The sequence below is a fragment of the Lissotriton vulgaris genome, chromosome 12 (genome assembly GCF_964263255.1).
Source record: "Lissotriton vulgaris chromosome 12, aLisVul1.2, whole genome shotgun sequence".
Lineage (NCBI taxonomy): Eukaryota > Metazoa > Chordata > Amphibia > Caudata > Salamandridae > Lissotriton > Lissotriton vulgaris.
In genome coordinates, this window is record NC_141700.1 from 753,865,808 (window position 1) to 753,887,343 (window position 21,536).

Genomic DNA, 21,536 nt, shown 5'->3' on the forward strand with positions numbered 1-21,536 from the left:
AGACGGCATAAATTTAGAGGCTCTCTTCTCCGCGCAGCGGTCGCGCATTGCGGGCGCACCTCCTTCGCGCCAAAGGAGCGCCTAAGGAAAGCCCGTCTGCGCCCGTCAGCGTCCCGGAGGCTGCCGAGTGCGACCAGGCTGGGCTATACATTTTATCTCCCATTGATTTTAGCATTATGTTGGCCTACACGGCTGCCAAGCTTATCTCTCTCAGGGGAAAGGCAGGTTGTTGTCGTATGGTTTTTCCTGGTCGGTTTAGAGGTAAGAGGCGTTGTCCCGGTTGCGGTTGGTTCCCGGGCAAAACCCTGGCCTCTACCTTTTCTGTTTCTCCTAAAAAGAACTCATGTTTGCTCCTTAATACTAGATCCCTTAGCAAGCATGCCCTTGATATATACGAACTGTTGGTCAAAGCAAAGCCGATCTGTTTGTTTCTCACTGAGACCTGGTTAGGGGACTGTTTGAGTCCAGATATTGCCATTGCAATTCCCCCTAATTATGTTATCTTTAGGAAAGATAGGTTAAATGGCAGGGGCGGGGGTGTGGCGTTAGTGGTGGACAAGCGTTTTACCTGCTTTACCATCCAAACTGATGAGATTCAGGGGTGCGAGTCCCTAGGGTTTTCTCTGTCCCTATCCCTGTATCACAGGGCTATTGGTCTATAGGCCACCGGGTCCCACCGGCGCCTTTCACGAAGAACTGTATAGTGTGGTTTCGGCTCTCTGCCTAAAATCTAAGCATTGTGTGGTATTGGGGGATTTTAATATCCACATGGACATTGGGACTGATGCTGATGTCATTAAGATTTCTGACACTACTCACCCTTTGGGAATTTCCCCTTACTTGTCCACCCCCACTCACATCAAAGGCCACACGCTAGACCAAGTTTTTTCCACACTGCCGATTGGTATTGCCACCCCTACACCGGTCCTTTGGTCGGACCATTTTTTTTTTTTTTTTTTTTTTATTTTTGAAAACCTTTATTGTGCATAAGGAAGAGTTACACATACGGGCCTACAACCATCCGGCCGGCCACGAAGAATCATTTAGCACAGCAGCTTACGATGCGGCGACATAGTACTGTAGCAAAATCACAGACATATAAAGGAAGAAAGACTGAAGGATATCGCAGCACCTTGTCACAGAATAAATGCAGGTTAAATTTTAAGTTTTTTTTAAGCGACTATCAAAAACAGGCCGTAGTGTTCCGTACGATAAAGGAAAATTTAGGGCAAAGTCCATGCAGGTGGGACATAATGGTAGCAACCATATCAAGCAAGTTGAAGAGCGATAATTAGGTCCCCGCCAGGCAGGATGGTTACACAGTAGGTACGCTACAGAGCAGCATCTATGACCCAGTCACAACACCACTGCCACCCACACCCAGCACTCCCAAACATGGATAAGAAAGTGAAAACCATAAAGAAGAACAAAACAGGTCCCATAGAAAATAACAATAATGAAATATAACCCCCCACCCTACACACATGCAGAGGCTATGGCCTACCCCCCCCCTAGCAGCGTGTCTGTCGCCCCATAAACCCGAAATTTAGGAAGAAGAAAAGTCGGAAAAAAGGAGAAAATACAGCCGGAAGCGCAGAAGAAGGAAAAAGAGAGATGAAAGAAAAAGAAAGAAAGGAAGAAAAAAATGTCACTCTTGAATACAGGGAGGGAGAAAAGGACAAGCCAATCCGCCACTCCCCGAGGAAAAGGTGGGGGGAGGAGCCCACCTAGCAGCAGAACTCCCGGGACCCCAGCCATCCACTGCGCCCTACACTGAAAACCACCTCATTCGAAAGCGCCAGCACTGTATCGAATTGCAACAGTAGGAGAGATGGAAAAAACAGACCACAATATGCACGCACTACATTCACAGGAGCGGTTCCAAATCCCTCCCAACCCATACTGGAGATCACGGCATCATTCAATCATACCAAGCAGGCCAATACAGGGCGATATCCGGACCTCCTAGTGTTGTCGAAGTCGCAAGCGACACGAACACCACGGCACCCGCCCAAACCCCGCCCCAGCCAGAGAAGAAACCAAGATGGCCATCCCGGGTAGCGCAAAGAACAAAGAGAATCAAAATGGACGCCATCCTACACAGGCTACCCCCCGTCCCATTAGTCACTGTTGGCAAGTCAGACACCCCAAAAGTTGAACAGGGCCAACGGCTCATTAGGTATCAGGATAGTCGATTGTGGCTCCGACTGTGCCACGAACAAGACTGCGATAACAGGAAGGAGGCGCTAAGAGCGGGTGCCCAACGATATCAAATAAATCCCAACCAGCCGGGAAAAAGTCAATTTGCACACCGCGTACAGTCCACACATTCTCCCCACACAGCATTATGAGCCCGACCCCCATCAGGCAAGAGAGCAGTGCAGCAGTCATGCATTCTAGCCTTGACCTGACTTCAGGCGTCCCGCAATACACTGCCCTCCATACACGTCGACCCCCTCATTTCCAATAAAAATGAAGAGACCTTATCACAGTGAGTGCGCCCAACATTTGCAAAAACAGTCCTGGTGTTCTTGAGGCCCACCCTGGAAGACATAATATCAGTAAACACCCCAAACACGACATGACAGCAGGCACATGGCAAATCCAGTTACTGATAATAATGCAATCCCATGTAGAACCACCGGACTCCCACAGGACCATCCTCTCACCACCAAGGAACGTAAAAGTGCAGGATAGTCACGAGCTCAAATGGGCGAGGGGCTACAATGGCAAAATTGTCAGCAGATCAAAACGATGAATAGTCCGGGTCTCCGCCAGCCGACCAAAGCAGTCGAGGTGATATGCCCCCTCAACCCTGGCCCGATCGACGAAACTTCTCCAGGCAGGACCGTCGCAGCGGATACGTGTCCAGCAGAACAAAGGGACAAAATGGCCACACTCGCCATGAAGGAAGCATCAGAGGGGAAGATGAGCGTCTTCGTTCCCTAACTAACACATCGGCCAAGGTGACAAGCCCCCCTGGCCATTCAGGACGTAGCTCACTCCAGCAGTGTTGAAAGAGGGCTTCGAGGGCTACACTCTCAAAGGGGGCAAACAGCTGGGAGAGTGACAAGCGAAGCCCCGAGTGCAGTTGGTCAGGCAGAGTCAATGTTCCCGGAGCGAGGGGAAACCTCGCAACAATAGTAGCATCGGCAGGGCGGCACGCAACACTGTAGCTAGGAACATTGCGATCATCCGCTCGCACTTGTGGTAACACTGTATCCACTTGAAAGGCACACACAGGCAGCGTAGAAACAGGCAGCGCCGGCCGTCTGAAGGAGGACACAACCTCATCGATCTGTTCCCCCAGTTGTTGAGCAATGTGCCGCCATGTTGCTCGTAGATCTATGAGGGCATCAAGAATGTCGCCATAGGTTAGGTCACTCCGTGATTCCAGCCGGGCCGCAGTACACCGCGTCACATCTGACTCTCCACCCGGGCCAAGTGCGGGCAAGTCTGCAGAAGCTGGGGACAAGGGACCAGCCCGCTGGCTTTGTCGGGGGACAAGCGCCATTGCCGTCTCACCCACGGATCCACACTGGAAGGAAGGGGGGGGGTGACCCCGTCAAGGAAAGGCGATCGTCGCTCCACGGAGGGGCACGCAGCCACCAGCGCGGAGGGTCAGCACAGTGAGGTCTCCCTTGGTTCCCGGGGGCACGAGCTGTGCGCGACCAGAAGGGTGCTGCAAAATGGAGTCTGCCCAGGACAAAGGCTGCGTAGAAGGGAGAGCGAGGAACAAAGAGATCCCGTCTTCCAGGCGCACTCACCACAGCTGACTAGAGTCGCACCCCGCGGGTCAGGATAAAGCCTCCCGTCTCCAGCAATCGGGCCGATCCAGACCCCGGCACCTCCACTGCCTGTCCGCCCAGCTGAAAGCACCAGTGACCTGCGGCTGCAATCGGCACCAGGGTCGCGGTCAGCCCCGGTAATCAGTTAGTCACCGATTCCTCGACCAAAATGGCCGGCGAAGGTCCCATATGAAAGCGACTGACTTCAGCACGTCCGAGTCATCGTCGCAGCGTGGTGCACGAAAGGATTAGTGCCAGGATGTCAAAGCGAAGCAGACGGCTTTGGGAGCCGGGCGCTCACACGTCCGTCCCGTCCGCCATCTTGGCTCCTCCCCCGGTCGGACCATTTTTTGGTTAATTTTCAAATCCTTCATTTGGACAAACCTTTGCACAACATGTTCAATCGTCCTCTTCAGGCTTCACATGCTTATCATCGTATCACCCCTGAGATGCTAGCTCAGGCTCTTTTATCCCATCCGTGCCCTTTATCAGGCTCCCTGGAGAAGGACCTAGCCCTCCTGCAGACGTGGCTGGAGGAAAGACTGGAGGAATTTGCCCCTGTTACATCGTCCCGCAGACCCGCCTGTCGGGTCTCGGCTCCTTGGTTCACTGAAGCTTTGTCCGTGAAGCGTCGGCAATGTAAGATGGAAGAAAGGCCATGGCGCCGCCATTATGACATTGCTGCCAAAATGGCGTATAGGGTATCCATCAATGCCTATCACCGCGACATTTTGTTAGAGAAAAAAACATATTTCTCAAAAAGAATTGAGGCTGCCTCAAATACCTGTAAGGACATTTTCTCATTAGTGAAGGAATTTACCTCTCCTAAGATGATCTCAGTGCCGTGTGCTCATTCGGCATCCTGGGTTATGTCATTGGCGGAATTTTTTACCAATAAAATTAAGACTATCCAAGATTCCTTTGCGCGGTCTGGGGTAGTGGCAGTTTCTGTTATGACCCCTCCATTTTCGTCTTCCCTGAGTGATGGGGCCTCCACTCTCTCAGAATTCCCGCCGCTTTCCTGTGTAACTTCATTGAATCTGATCACTAAACTTAAATCTGGTTCCCCTCTAGACCCTTGTCCAGCCAAATTCTTAGATAGAATGGCGGAAGTGTTAAATCCCCTGATAAACCCGGTGCTTAATCTTTCTCTCAGCACAGGAGTGGTCTTCTGCCTGGAAGCAAGCTCTGGTCATCCCGCTTCTCAAGAAGCCCAATCTGGATCCGGCTGAACACGCCAACTATAGGACAATCTCCCTTCTGCCAGCCCTTGCCAAAGTTGTGGAGAAATATGTACATTCTACTCTCTCCAACTTCCTTGAAACCAACAGCATTCTGCATTGCACTCAATCCGGCTTTCGCACCAACATGAGCACGGAGACAGCGTTGCTTGAAGTAACGGAGGCAATGATGGAGGCTTTGGATGCGGGGGGCAACGCTATGCTGGTGATGCTCGACCTGTCGGCGGCTTTTGATACCGTCCCCCATGCCGGTCTCCTTTCGAGACTCAGTGAGATTGGTTTGCGGGGGACGTGTTCAGCTGGTTCAAGTCCTTTCTAGCGGGCCGGCGTCAAACGTTCTGGGCCCCTCCGTTCTCTGCAGTGGTGCCGCCATTGGAGGTGGGAGTTCCTCAGGGCTCTATCCTGAGCCCGACTCTTTTTAACATCTTTATGCCCCCCCTGGCAGCACTAGCGGAGTCGTTTGGTGCCCAGATCGTGTCGTACGCCGACGACACCCAGCTCCTTTTCACGTGTGAGAAGGGGGCAGACTTTGACGGGGAGAGCATCAGAGGTTGCCTAGGAGCTGTATTTCAGTGGTTTCTGCAAACCAGCCTTAAGTGCAACTCGGATAAATCGGAAGTGCTCTTTTTTGGGTGTCGGTCCGATCCTGTGTGGCATTCTTGGTGGCCTGTGGATATGTTTCCACCTTCCGTTGCTTCGGCGGTGGCCAAGAACCTCGGAGTACAAATTGACAATACTCTTTCGTTGAAGCCCCAGATTCTTGGCCTAGTTGGGAAATGTTCGGCCTTCTTAAAAATCTCCGAAAATTTCTCCCTCTCGCAGGCACATAGGAAAATCACGGTGCAGGCTCTAATCGGTTCTCGCCTTGATTACGCCAATGTCCTGTATCTTGGGTTGCCGGAGTATCTTCTCCAACGCCTGCAGATAGTCCAAAACTCGTCTGCTAGAGCCGTTTTTGGCCTCCATCGGAGAGCCAGGGTCTCTGAATTTCTGAAGACTCTTCACTTGCTCCCCATCCGTAAGCGAATCATTGTATTTTTTTTTTAAAACCTTTATTGTGCATGTAAAAGCGTACAAATACGGGCCTACAACCGTTCAGGCCGGCGGCGAAACAGTATGAGCGCACGTGAATCAGCATTGAAGGTCCCCAGCAGTCTCTCAGTAGTGTACAATCAAACAATCAGACATTAAGAGACCGAATAGAACTGCTAGGAGCAGGATTAAATAAGGTTAATTTTATAATATAATAGGAAGTATAGCAGGATCCGTAGCAACTGTTAACATCTGAATACTCATGGCGGGCTGTTGGGAAAGAGTCAATACAAAGGAGCAATGATAGGTGGAAATAACAGCAGCATTTGGCAAAAATCAACGTATAGTCGCCCCGTCTCAATCAGTTCCCACCGCGGCCCCCCTCACACCCGTTACCACCTGAACGTGCGCGGTACCAATCAAAAGAATCAGAGCAGCAGCGCTAAGACAGTCATCCACTATACTAACCCAATAAAGAGAAAAAGAGGGGAGGGGTAGAGAAGAGAACATTAGAAAGAGGAAAGAAGAACGCAGCGCCACTGCACGTGCCCCACAGCAAAGAAAGCACACAGAACTGGAGGATCCCCAATCGGGGTCAAGGCATGTAAGACATGATATACGTGCAAGCAATATCGTGGAAGTGAGGAAGGCATCTCCTACACTGCAGACTAACATTCCATGGAGGACGCTCGCGGACACAGCGTCCCGATAAAGGGATACAAAAGAGCCATAGAACTAAGAAAAAACGAACAATATAAAGTCCCCAACCCTCCCACACCACCCTGCACCCCTGCTGAAGGCTACGGCCTACCCCCCCAGCAGCGTGCCTGTCGCCCTAAGTAGAACCCAAAATACAGAAGAATCAGAAAGTGAGAAAAGAACACATTAGACAAAAAGGAGGAAGGAAGGGGGAAAGAAATCCAGTGGGAGAGGAGATCTGCAATCGAACATTCAGCTCCTACCCCCGCCTTAACACTAATGAATCCCACATCGAAACGAGATCGACACAACCTCAAATATCAGGATCAAGAAGAGGAATCGGTCATATTGTCACAGCTGCAGGCAGTCCTCATCGCCATACATCAATCCGTAGTCCGCCGAAGCAATTCTGTCTCACCCCTGTCCACGCCTGATCACAACTTTCGTGCACCATAAAGTAGAATACAGCAAGCAGTTTGGCATAGAGTGTGCAAAGGATCGAAACAAGGCAGGCCAAGGATCCCAGTCTCAAGCAACAAATCAAACAATGGCAGTAGCAGACCAAACCGTCGATTAGCCACATCAGGAGCAGCAAACAGTCTGGGTGTGGCCCCGCCACCCGGAAAAGTGAGGTAGCTATCACGGGGCAGCCATGAGACCTCACCAAAGCAGTTCGAGACGAACATCCGCCGAGCTCCCCAGCCAGACTGACCTGGACGGGCCCCGACGTGGGGCCCTCACTCATGTTCGCCACACTCAAAACTTCCTGGAGGGTCGAAGTCTCAGACATATGGTCCCTTAAGTGCACGGTGGCAACACTCTCCGCAGCAGCCGAGGGAGGCAAGGCAGCACACTCCGGCAATCGAGCCGCAGCCATGGGGGACGGTCCAGCTGGCATGGCGGCAGAACGGCTATCCTGCTCAGCAGCGTCAAAGGTCATGGCAGCACGCAAGGAGCATAGGGCGGCAAGGACATCACCAATCGTGGGCTCACGCCCACATGCTTCAGCCATCGTGCAGATCAACAGACCAGGTTCGCCGCCCCAAACAGGCCCGGGACGCAGGGCGACGGCCGCCATTTTGTCAGTGCAGCAGGGACGCTCCGTCTCTCACCTCCGGACCAGGCCGTTGAATAAGGCCCGCCGGAGTCTCGTCGAGCCCCCGCAATGGCAATCTTGGTGCAGAAAGATGGGCCACCAAAAAACAGGGGTCGCCGGCGTCACCGTCTCGCGGGCGCCGTCCGCCGAATCCGGGCGAAGGGCTTCAAGATGTCCGGACAGGACAACAAAGGGGGGACAAGCCTCCTGCACGGTCTACCCCCGTCCGAGGCGGGCCGCGCCCCGCAACAGAGCCCCCGGGCCACCAGACCGGGCCCAGTCAGTCGCCACCGGAGCAACCGCACAACGGCTTCTTCAGCCGACCCCTCTCCTCCACCGGGGGCCGGCGTCGACACCCCGCTCCGGCCGAGCGTCACTGGCGAGTATCCGGCCCGCGCGCCCCGGAGGCTCCGGAACAAACAAGGGCACAACTACAGATCCGCGGCACCCCGGAGCCCCCGGGACAGATGGTGAGTGCGAGCAGTGTGTCACCTTCCCATATTTCACCGAATGTGTCTCCTCGGGGCAGGATGGGGTACAGGATATGCGTTGCAGGCAAGAAGGTTGGCTGAGCCAAGCTACAATGCGGCCATCTCGGTCGCGAGCTTGGCTCCTCCCCAAGCGAATCATTTTTAAAGCGCTTACTCTGGCCTTCAAAGTTCTCCCTGCTATGGGTGCCAAATACATCCAACGGTGGCTGGCCTTCTATCTGCCTCCTAGGTCACTCAGGTCAGCATCACTAGCTTTGGCCTTGGTCCCTATTATCAGGAGAGCACAGATTGGAGGGCGGTCGTTTAGATGTCTGGCGCCTCAACTATGGAACACCGTGCCTGTGTCTCTGAGAAAGAGCACAAACCTGTTGGTCTTCAGGAAGGAGTTGAAATCCTGGTTGTTTGTTCAGTAGTGCCTGCCCCCCTTCTCTTTTGCCTGTCCCGTGTTTGTCTTAGGTCAGAAGCGCCTGGACACTCCCTGGAGTAGCTGAGCGCTATATAAAACACCACCTAACATAACATAACGTAGGGGGTAGTGTATTAGGGTTTAGGGTAGTGAAGGTTTTGTGGGTTTTGGGTAGTGTTGTGTCACAGGGGACAGGTTACTATTACGATTATTTTATGATTTTATTTTAAGACTTTATCAAGAGGTTGTTTATGTCTTCTAAAGTTTTGGGTTGACTGGGGTCGGTGTTGCCAGAGTAGAACTGTTTTGTTGGAAAAATGAGATCTCTTTACAGCATGAGAATGCGGCTACGCTGGAGCTTATTCAGTCATATGATGCGTTTTTTGTGGTCATGTCAAGTTGTTCCTTCGGGTTCAATCCATCATGCCATTTTCTATCAGAAAAGGTCATTTCAGATTGAGTTGTGTTGTCTGTTGTATCGCGGTGACCCTTCATCCAGGACCAGATCGAAGCTTTGTGAGCGCTTCCCACAACTTGCCAAGTAAAACAGCCAACTAACACAGACAGACTACAGTTTCCCGCAGATGCTTACCTTTTTTCATTTGTTTATTTTAACTTTTCAAACGTGTGAAGGGCCGCCTTTAACCCCTCCCCTGCTGGTGATGGAACCGCTCCGTCATCAGCCGCGGTCGCGCTGTGCTGATGACGGAGCGGTTCCGTCACGGCCCGCTCGGCACGCCTGCGCGGCGCGGATTCAGTACCTGCGCTGGGCGTTTCATTGAGCTGGCAGGGCCATGACGGAACCGCTCCGTCATGAGCACAGCTCAACCGAGGGTGGTGACGAAGCGGTTCCGTCACCAGCATGGGCGCGCTGCACGGCCCCCCGCCCCCTTAGCGATGTGGCGGAATAGCCGCCGCAGCAAAGGGGTTAATATTCATCTGCTCCGGGGAGCCTGGGTACCTAGAGCCTCCAGGACAGGGAATGTTCTTAGGAAAAATGCGCCTGTGGGATCATGATGCTGGTGGGAACGGGAACGCAAGGGGACAACACAACTTGGAACACAGACTTCGGTGCAAGTGAAAGAAGCACGTTAGGGGAGATCTGGACAGAACTGGGCACAGAGGTCTCTCGGTTTGAGATATATTGATATGTGTGGTCATTTTCTGCGTGGTAAAAGAATGTGTATTAACTTGCGAAGATCTTTCCAGGTACATCAGATAGGTGTTGGAGGGGGTGTGGACTTTTGGGAGACTTCCAACACATATGGTGGGATTGCCCCTCTATTAGGCCGTTCTGGGAGGAGATCCTGGCTCAGATAAAATCCATCTTAGGATACCCGGTCCCGACTACATTGGCAGAAGCTCTACTTGGCATTAGGGATCCCCTGCTAGAACACCAAACTAGGGCCGATAAAAGAATTATGTGGTTATGCCTGGGAGCTGCCAAATTGGCAGTTGCGAATGCATGGAAGAAGAGAGAGGCACCGGCGATGTCACTGTGGCACTCCCGCCTATGGCAACTGCTCAGCTTTGAGCGTATGTCCGACATATCCCGAGCAGACTTTAAGAACTTTGAGTACCGCTGGGGACCGCTGGTCTCGTTCCTCTCGAAGGGTCTACCATCTGCGGTGTGCCCCTCTACTCTCAGGGCCATGCATCTGTTCCAGATTTAAAGGCCTCATAAGATTGACACACTACTGTATGGCAACTCCACCACTGGGGGGGTGGGAGAGGGAGTTAGGGGGGAGGGGGTGGGGAGGGAAAGTTGAGGGACATGGGTTTGTTACTGTTTGATTCGAGGTTAAAAAGTCCACTTTCCTTGAGTTCTGGGGAATCAATACTAGCGGAACACGCTCGCTGGTGACTGGTGGGGCTTGAGAGCTGGGAGAGCACTTTGTGTTTAAGGGTTCTTGTGATGCACCACTGCTCTTGTTGACTATCCCTTCTGGGTCTAGCTGGGACTCAATCCTGACCGCCCAAGCACAGAACATTACGAACTTAAGGAGGTCAGTCCAGCGGTGATTCAGGACCTTGGGAAGTATCTACCCCTCAGCTTGCCTATGTTGTAAATGATGAGCGCAATATCTCGAAGGGCCCCTGCGTGGGCTTGTTGGCGAATTGTGCCTTGAATCTTTAGCTGTGGACAACAATAAAATCTGTTTGACAAAAAAAAAATGTGTATTAGATTACTATGCATTTGCGTACTAAAAGCATTCGCACCAAAAATATGCAAGTAATGGTATTTGCGTAATAATGACATTTATTCAATGGAAAATATTGAGTGTACGCCAGAGGTGTGCCTATTGAGGCTTCTAAACAGAAGCAAACCATGCAACCCGCGCATACTTGCTATAGCCGCTCTGCTTGCTAAACCTGCTTGCTTTGCCAAAGCTGGCCGAGCACTGAATACATGGATTAGAGACATTGTGTTCTGTAAAGAACAATTTAATGTATATGCCAAGCAGCTATCTGAGGCCTCGAGGACAAAAGATTTCTGGGAACCTCTTGCCACATTCCTGTTAGAACTCCCTGACCGAACATGAAGCATTGTACACATGCTGTGATTCGAGCAAAGACTGTGATGTACATTGCTGTGCACTGCTGAGCATGTATTTTGCTGCTTCACTTTTGATTGACCTGTTCCGCCATGGTGGTGTTGGGTGTCAGGTGGGGGAGGAGGGGGCGGGGCGTGTTATATGAAAGAAAAAACGAATACTATGTGTTATGCGATCGATACATAATGATGCTATAACAGGAGTGTATTATTGTCACTGTTTGACCATTTAGATACATTTTTTTTTAAACTACCAGAGGTAGCTTACCGTCATTGTACATTATCCCCCTGAAAGTGACAGGACACACAATGACTCTGCAGCTGGTGTCTTAACCAAGGAAAATAGTTTCAAATGCAGCCTCTTTGTGTCCAAATAAGTGATCTAGAACAGACGTACTCTCACATTTTACCCTTGTTGCCAAATTCTTTGCAACAGATGTTTATCAAATACATCAATAACTTGACTATCAGAATCCGCTTTTGGTTGCTTCGCCCCTCCCGACCCCACCCGCTTTGCTCTGACCTTGACCCCCAATGAATGGCTTCCAATTCCAGAAAAGCCATTGGCTGAAGAAAAAACAAGAGCCCCCAGATCAGGAAGCCATAATTTAAACACAAAGCCTTTCATTTCGGGAATGTGTTGGGTTTCTTTAAGAAGGGGGGTAGGTGGAGGAGCCAGGTGAGGACACAAAAACCCTGCAGGAGACAGGCCTCCCAGGTCCACAATCAGGCCACTGCTCACCCATCACCGCATCCTGCCCAGGGACAGGACAGGAAGTGAGGAAAGGAATATTCGATGCCGTGGCAACATGGGCGGAGACCAGCCTCCCTGAAGGGAAGGAACAAGCGGTAAATGGAGAGCAAGGTGGAAAGACTAGTTTAGCATCGTACCTGTGTCCTTGTCTTGTGTACATCGTGCCCCTCCCAAAAGTACAACAAATGCAATCATTGGAAGTCTGACTTCCTCTCTCTGTTTAAGGATGTGCTGGGGCCTTTTCTGGACTTTAAAACGTCCTGAAGAATCTTAACGAAAGCACCGGTTGGTTTGCACCTTTAACTCCGCCGCTTGCCAGCATATTAGAACAAAACCTCCTTTTGTGACATGCTGTACCTCGATTTAGTTAAGTATTGATTCCCCTGGATAGTTGCTGCTACTCTCTGCCCAGTTAACCCAGGGCTCTTTAGCAGTCAACAGGACACAGTCAAATTAACTGCTAAGAAACTAAACACTTTTAGTTCATTTTTATAAAAGTAGCTTTGAAACAAACTTCTATTTTAAGTTAATCTCTACACTGTGGTCTCCAAACTAGATATCAACAAAACAACAATTTGACAAAGGACTGCTTACCTCTTGCAAATGCTCAGTCCTTGTCTCTGAAGCTGTGCCATCTTGTACCCTGTGTAGTACACAGTGGCGATTCCATACACCACCAGTAACCAAGCCAGGGGTTTAACCGACCGCATCCTTTGGTGTTTATGGCAAAGTGTGCGAATCTACACAAGGCCACACTTCTGTAGGTAGTGTCTCTTCTTGATGGAGCTAGCGAAACAGGCGAAGGTGTGATCCAAGTAATCTTTTAGTTATTTGTTGCCGAGAAAGATTAGAACTGATAATTTTTCCATTCCAAATCCAGAAATCTTCTGCTGGTAAGACGCCTAGTCTTGTAACTCTTGGCCAACTAGTGCTGTAGGCTTCTTGCTGGTCTTGGGTGAAGCTTGGAGATGGAAGGAGACTCCTTCCTTTCAAGAGTGTCAAGAAGACCTCGCGTGGAAGGTGAGTGCTGATTGTGGACTCCTGCGTTCACCTCTTCGGAGACTGAAGGCGATGATCTAGCCGTCGGTCCTCTGTGGAGCAAGGCTTGGCTCCCTCTGGGTGCAGGAAGTGCTAACAGGGGCTGTGGCATTCCAGTTTGCTTGGACCTTGCCAAATGGCATCACGTTTATTTGTTCTTGTACATAATAAAGGTGTGGGGAGGCTCTTGTGTGGCACGGCTTATCACTGTTCCCCCGCCTGTCGTAATGCTGAATTGTGTATTGTGAGTTGATATGTACACATGTACTAACAGGAGCATAGTCCAAAGCACATGGAAATCTACCTAGCTACCAAGCGGCCAGAGAACACCATTCGCCAGATGATGGAAAGCAAAGGCAGGGCTGCATTCGTAAAAGCACTTTCTGAGGCCTGGAGCAGCAAATGTGATTAATATTCGTAACACTGCCGTGGGGAATTTGTGTGTGTGAATGTATATGAAAATGTTTTATGTTTCATGGAGATTCATTAAACCACTCCAAAGTTATAGGGAAACCAAAAAATGCATTCCTTACAGAAACACGATCCTAACTACAATGTGTGGAAAAATAAATGTAAAAAAAAAACTAAACGTTAAAGTAACGTTATAGTTAGGTGAATATGTCAGTGACAACATTAATGTTTTGAAGTTAAAATTTAAAAAAAATGCAGAAATTCATCAGTTATAGCAGAGCTAACTATAATAGTGCCCCTGCCACGCTCTGCTTGACCTCACATATTACATCACTCATGACATGTTTTATGGCATCACTTATGGCATCACTGCTGATTACTCCTAAAATGACACCACTGGTGAGATCAATGATGACATCATTCAAGCTTCTTTTGTACCCACTGCTCAATAAACAGGTTGAACGTTAGAGCCAGGAGCTCCCCTCCCCAAGCCTTATTAGACCCTGGAGACCCCATCCCCAGGACATTTTCAAATGAAAGGAAAGGGGTCCGTGAGGTTCCCCTCCTGAGCCTTATTAGACCCTGGAGACCCCATCCCCAGGACATTTTCAAATGAAAGGAAAGGGGTCCGTGAGGTTCCCCTCCCGAGCCTTATTAGACCCTGGAGACCCCGTCCCCAGGACATTTTCAAATGAAAGGAAAGGGGTCCGTGAGGTTCCCCTCCCGAGCCTTATTAGACCCTGGAGACCCCATCCCCAGGACATTTTCAAATGAAAGGAAAGGGGTCCGTGAGGTTCCCCTCCCGAGCCTTATTAGACCCTGGAGACCCCATCCCCAGGACATTTTCAAATGAAAGGAAAGGGGTCCGTGAGGTTCCCCTCCCGAGCCTTATTAGACCCTGGAGACCCCATCCCCAGGACATTTTCAAATGAAAGGAAAGGGGTCCGTGAGGTTCCCCTCCCGAGCCTTATTAGACCCTGGAGACCCCATCCCTAGGACATTTTCAAATGAAAGGAAAGGGGTCCGTGAGGTTCCCCTCCCGAGCCTTATTAGACCCTGGAGACCCCATCCCTAGGACATTTTCAAATGAAAGGAAAGGGGTCCGTGAGGTTCCCCTCCCGAGCCTTATTAGACCCTGGAGACCCCATCCCTAGGACATTTTCAAAGGAAAGGGGTCCGTGAGGTTCCCCTCCCGAGCCTTATTAGACCCTGGAGACCCCATCCCCAGGACATTTTCAAATGAAAGGAAAGGAGTCCGTGAGGTTCCCCTCCCGAGCCTTATTAGACCCTGGAGACCCCATCCCCAGGACATTTTCAAATGAAAGGAAAGGGGTCCGTGAGGTTCCCCTCCCGAGCCTTATTAGACCCTGGAGACCCCATCCCCAGGACATTTTCAAATGAAAGGAAAGGGGTCCGTGAGGTTCCCCTCCCGAGCCTTATTAGACCCTGGAGACCCCATCCCCAGGACATTTTCAAATGAAAGGAAAGGGGTCCGTGAGGTTCCCCTCCCGAGCCTTACTAGGCACTGGGGACTCCAACTGCCAGGACCACTACACTATTAACTACTACTCTCTATATGTACCCTTATTGTACATTTCGGTGCCGGGTCTCTTAATATGCGGTAGTTTTATATAAAATGTTATAACAGAAACCGTGTTTTTGCTGGGGGCATGTTGTTTAAATACAAAATACAGCAACAATAAGTGCTCGTGTTTATTATAATTTTAAAAGCAACTTCCCTTATAATGCAAGTGTACATAGATAGACAGCTGCAGTCCCTTGTTTTTTGTGGCTTAGCTTCAGCCGCTTTCACGTGGCCCCTTTCCAGGGCTTAATTTGTGATAAAAGATGTGCTGGGCCTCTTATGGCGTTAGCTTTCCTTAAAGTACACTGAACGCGTATCTCCCTTCTGTGCGCGAAATGTACTTTCCATAAGTACACTTTTTATACATTTGTATGCATTGTACAACATATTTGCTTTGTATATTTGTTTACAATTTACTGTCAATAAACGCATCTTACTTCACACATAATGCAGATGTGTTCAGCTGTCTGCGGTTCATTGTTGGTTGCTGTCTATGAGTTGAAGTACATAAAAACATGAGACAAATAAACCCTATTATTGGGGAAGGCATGTTGTTTAAATACAAAAAATTAGAAATTCAGCACTTGCGATTCACTAAATTTGAAAAGCAACTTCTTTCTTAATGCACGTGCACTTAGCCAGCTGCATTTCCTTCTTGTTTTGGGATTAGCTGCACTCGCTTTTACAGTGCTGGGTACAGCTGCATTTTTAGAGCCTAGTTTGTGACAGGATAGGTGCTGGGGCTCTTATCAGGTGGAAGATTTTAAAGGAATTTTTTTGTGTTAGCCTGAACAAGAACCTGCCTAGAAACCATACAATTCTGGAGGGCATGTTGTTTAAAGGCAAAAAAGTGAGACACTCAGCACGTTAAGACGCAACAACACTTACAATGTACCTGTGACCAGCCAGCTGCAGTTCCTTGTTGTTTGTGGCTTAGCTGCCGCTACATTCACAGTGCTGGTTACAGCCGCTTTGCTACAGCTTAATTTGTGATGTAAGAGGTGCCGGGGCTCTTATTAGGCGACACAGCTGCATTTACAGTGCTGGTTACAACCAGTTTCCTACAGCTTAATTTGTAATGAAAGAGGTGCCAGGGCTCTTATTAGGCCACACTGCTCTCATTACGCTTCCATTTCACTCACGCTGCTCTTATTACTCTCCATCCGTTTCACTCACACTGCTCTCATTACTCTCCTTCCTTTTCACTCACACTGCTCTTATTACTCTCTTTTTCACTCACACTGCTCTTATTACTCTTCCTTTTCACTCACACTGCTCTTATTACTCTCTTTTTCACTCACACTGCTCTCATTACTCTTCCTTTTCACTCACACTGCTCTCATTACTCTTCCTTTTCACTCACACTGCTCTTATTACTCTCCTTTTCACTCACACTGCTCTTATTACTCTCTTTTCACTCACACTGCTCTCATTACTCTTCCTTTTCACTCACACTGCTCTTATTACTCTCCTTTTCACTCACACTGCTCTTATTACTCTTCCATTTCACTCACACTGATCTCATTACTCTCCTTCCATTTCAATCACACTGCTCTCATTACTCTCCTGCTCTCATTACTCTCCTTCCATTTCACTCACACTGCTCTCATTACTTTCCTGCTCTCATTACTCTCCTTCCATTTCACTCACACTGATCTCATTACTCTCCTCCCATTTCAATCACACTGCTCTCATTACTCTCCTTCCATTTCACTCACACTGCTCTTATTACTCTCTTTTCACTCACACTGCTCTCATTACTCTTCCTTTTCACTCACACTGCTCTTATTACTCTCCTTTTCACTCACACTGCTCTCATTACTCTCCTGCTCTCATTACTCTCCTTCCATTTCACTCACACTGCTCTCATTACTTTCCTGCTCTCATTACTTTCCTTCCATTTCACTCACACTGATCTCATTACTCTCCTTCCATTTCAATCACACTTCTCTCATTACTCTCCTTCCATTTTACTCACACTGATCTCATTACTCTCCTTCCATTTCACTCACACTGCTCTCATTACTCTCCTTCCATTTCACTCACACTGCTCTCATTACTCTCCTGCTCTCATTACTCTCCTTCCATTTCACTCACACTGCTCTCATTACTCTCCTTCCATTTCACTCACACTGCTCTCATTACTCGCCTTCCATTTCACTCACACTGCTCTCATTACTCTCCTTCCATTTCATTCCATTTCACTCACACTGCTCTCATTACTCTTCCATTTCACTCACGCTGTTCTTATGACTCTCCTTCCATTTCACTCACACTGCTCTCATTACTCTTCCATTTCACTCACACTGCTCTTATTACTCTCTTTCCATTTCACTCACACTGCTCTCATTACTCTCCTTCCATTTCACTCACGCTGCTCTTATTACTCTCCTTCCATTTCACTCACACTGCTCTCATTACTCTCCTTCCATTTCACTCACACTGATCTCATTACTCTCCTTCCATTTCAATCACACTGCTCTCATTACTCTCCTTCCATTTCACTCACACTGCTCTCATTACTCTCCTTCCATTTCACTCACACTGCTCTCATTACTCTCCTGCTCTCATTACTCTCCTTCCATTTCACTCACACTGCTCTCATTACTTTCCTGCTCTCATTACTCTCCTTCCATTTCACTCACACTGATCTCATTACTCTCCTTCCATTTCAATCACACTGCTCTCATTACTCTCCTTCCATTTCACTCACACTGATCTCATTACTCTCCTTCCATTTCAATCACACTGCTCTCATTACTCTCCTTCCATTTCACTCACACTGCTCTCATTACTCTCCTGCTCTCATTACTCTCCTTCCATTTCACTCACACTGCTCTCATTACTCTCCTTCCATTTCACTCACACTGCTCTCATTACTCGCCTTCCATTTCACTCACGCTGCTCTCATTACTCTCCTTCCATTTCATTCCATTTCACTCACACTGCTCTCATTACTCTTCCATTTCACTCACGCTGTTCTTATGACTCTCCTTCCAGTTCACTCACACTGCTCTCATTACTCTTCCATTTCACTCACACTGCTCTTATTACTCTCTTTCCATTTCACTCACACTGCTCTCATTACTCTCCTTCCATTTCACTCACGCTGCTCTTATTACTCTCCTTCCATTTCACTCACACTGCTCTCATTACTCTCCTTCCATTTCACTCACACTGCTCTCATTACCCTCCTTCCATTTCACTCACACTGCTCTTATTACTCTCCTTCCATTTCACTCACACTGATCTCATTACTCTCCTTCCATTTCACTCACACTGCTCTTATTACTCTCCTTCCATTTCACTCACACTGCTCTTATTACTCTCCTTCCATTTCACTCACACTGCTCTCATTACTCTCCTTCCATTTCACTCACACTGCTCTTATTACTCTCCTTCCATTTCACTCACACTGCTCTCATTACCCTCCTTCCATTTCACTCACACTGCTCTTATTACTCTCTTTCCATTTCACTCACGCTGCTCTTATTACTCTCCTTCCTTTTGAATCACACTGCTCTTGTTACTCTTCCATTTCACTCACGCTGCTCTTATGACTCTCCTTCCATTTCACTCACACTGCTCTTATTACTCTCCTTCCTTTTGACTCACACTGCTCCCATTACTCTTCCATTTCACTCACACTGCTTTTATTACTATTCCAGTTCACTCACACTGCTCTTATGACTCTCCTTCCATTTCACTTACACTGCTCTTATGACTCTCCTTCCATTTCACTCACACTGCTTGTATTACTCTCCTTCTATTTCACTCACACTGCTCTCATTACTCTTCCATTTCACTCACACTGCTTTCATTACTCTTCCATTTCACTCACGCTGCTCTTATGACTCTCCTTCCATTTCACTCACACTGCTCTTATTACTCTCCTTCCCTTTGACTCCCACTGCTCCCATTACTCTTCCATTTCACTCACGCTGCTCGTATGACTCTCCTTCCATTTCACTAACATGCTCTTATTACTCTCCTTCCTTTTGACTCACACTGCTCTCATTACTCTTCCATTTCACTCACGCTGCTCTTATGACTCTCCTTCCATTTCACTCACACTGCTCTTATTACTCTCCTTCCTTTTCACTAACACTGCTCTCATTACTCTTCCATTTCACCCATGCTGCTCTTATGACTCTCCTTCCTTTTCACTCACACTGCTCTTATTACACTCCTTCCTTTTCACTCACTCTCCTTCCTTTTCACTCACCCTGCTCTTATTACTCTCCTTCCTTTTCACTCACAATTCTCTTATTACACTCCTTCCTTTTCACTCACTCTCCTTCCTTTTCACGCACACTGCTCTTATTACTCTCCTTCCATTTCACTCACACTGCTCTTATTACTCTCCTTCCATTTCACTCACACTGCTCTCATTACTCTCCTTCCATTTCACTCACACTGCTCTTATTACTCTCCTTCCATTTCACTCACACTGCTCTCATTACTCTCCTTCCATTCCACTCACACTGCTCTTATTACTCTCCTTCCTTTTGACTCCCACTGCTCCCATTACTCTTCCATTTCACTCACGCTGCTCGTATGACTCTCCTTCCATTTCACTAACATGCTCTTATTACTCTCCTTCCTTTTGACTCACACTGCTCTCATTACTCTTCCATTTCACTCACGCTGCTCTTATGACTCTCCTTCCATTTCACTCACACTGCTCTTATTACTCTCCTTCCTTTTCACTAACACTGCTCTCATTACTATTCCATTTCACCCATGCTGCTCTTATGACTCTCCTTCCTTTTCACTCACACTGCTCTTATTACACTCCTTCCTTTTCACTTACTCTCCTTCCTTTTCACTCACCCTGCTCTTATTACTCTCCTTCCTTTTCACTCACAATTCTCTTATTACACTCCTTCCTTTTCACTCACTCTCCTTCCATTTCACTCACACTGCTCTTATTACTCTCCTTCCTTTTCACTAACACTGCTCTTATTACTCTCCTTCCATTTCACTCACACTGCTCTTATTACTCTCCTTCCATTTCACTCACACTGCTCTTATTACTCTCTTTCCATTTCACTCACTCTGCTCTTATTACTCTCCTTTCTTTTGAATCACACTGCTCTTGTTACTCTTCCATTTCACTCACGCTGCTCTTATGACTCTCCTTCCATTTCACTCACACTGCTCTTATTACTCTCCTTCCTTTTGACTCACACTGCTCCCATTACTCTTCCATTTCACTCACACTGCTTTTATTACTATTCCAGTTCACTCACACTGCTCATATGACTCTCCTTCCATTTCACTCACACTGCTCTTATGACTCTCCTTCCATTTCACTCACACTGCTTGTATTACTCTCCTTCTATTTCACTCACACTGCTCTCATTACTCTTCCATTTCACTCACACTGCTCTCATTACTCTTCCATTTCACTCACACTGCTCTCATTACTCTTCCATTTCACTCACGCTGCTCGTATGACTCTCCTTCCATTTCACTAACATGCTCTTATTACTCTCTTTCCTTTTGACTCACACTGCTCTCATTACTCTTCCATTTCACTCACGCTGCTCTTATGACTCTCCTTCCATTTCACTCACACTGCTCTTATTACTCTCCTTCCTTTTCACTCACACTGCTCTCATTACTCTTCCATTTCACTCACGCTGCTCTTATGACTCTCCTTCCATTTCACTCACACTGCTCTTATGACTCTCCTTCCTTTTCACTCACACTGCTCTTATTACACTCCTTCCTTTTCACTCACTCTCCTTCCTTTTCACTCACCCTGCTCTTATTACTCTCCTTCCTTTTCACTCACAATTCTCTTATTACACTCCTTCCTTTTCACTCACTCTCCTTCCTTTTCACTCACACTGCTCTTATTACTCTCCTTCCTTTTCACTAACACTGCTCTTATTACTCTCCTTCCTTTTCACTAACACTGCTCTCATTACTCTTCCATTTCACCCATGCTGCTCTTATGACTCTCCTTCCTTTTCACTCACACTGCTCTTATTACACTCCTTCCTTTTCACTCACTCTCCTTCCTTTTCACTCACCCTGCTCTTATTACTCTCCTTCCTTTTCACTCACAATTCTCTTATTACACTCCTTCCTTTTCACTCACTCTCCTTCCTTTTCACTCACACTGCTCTTATTACTCTCCTTCCTTTTCACTAACACTGCTCTTATTACTCTCCTTCCATTTCACTCACACTGCTCTTATTACTCTCCTTCCTTTTCACTCACACTGCTCTTATTAACTCTCCTTCCATTTCACACACACTGCTCTCATTACTCTTCCATGTCACTCACGCTGCTCTTATGTCTCTCCTTCCTTTACACTCACACTGCTCTTATTACTCTTCCATTTCACCCACGCTGCTCTTATGACTCTCCTTCCATTTCACTCACACTGCTCTTATTACTCTCCTTCCTTTTGACTCACACTGCTCCCAT

The 21,536-nt window shown here is 48.1% G+C and overlaps 1 protein-coding gene across 2 annotated transcripts in view; it reads right to left on the reverse strand.

The window, feature by feature from the left end:
* The window catches only part of LOC147678590 (alpha-2,8-sialyltransferase 8E-like), a 133,060-nt gene extending 119,882 nt beyond the window's left edge, over positions 1-13,178 (reverse strand). The window contains exon 1 of one of the 2 annotated variants that reach the window (XM_086946606.1): positions 12,656-13,178. In XM_086946606.1, coding sequence (XP_086802732.1) covers positions 12,656-12,771 — 116 coding nt within the window. In that variant the 5' untranslated portion in view covers positions 12,772-13,178. The remainder of the gene's footprint in view (positions 1-12,655) is intronic. The other variant, XM_086946607.1, reaches the window with a different exon arrangement.
* Between the last annotated feature and the right edge of the window lie 8,358 nt (positions 13,179-21,536).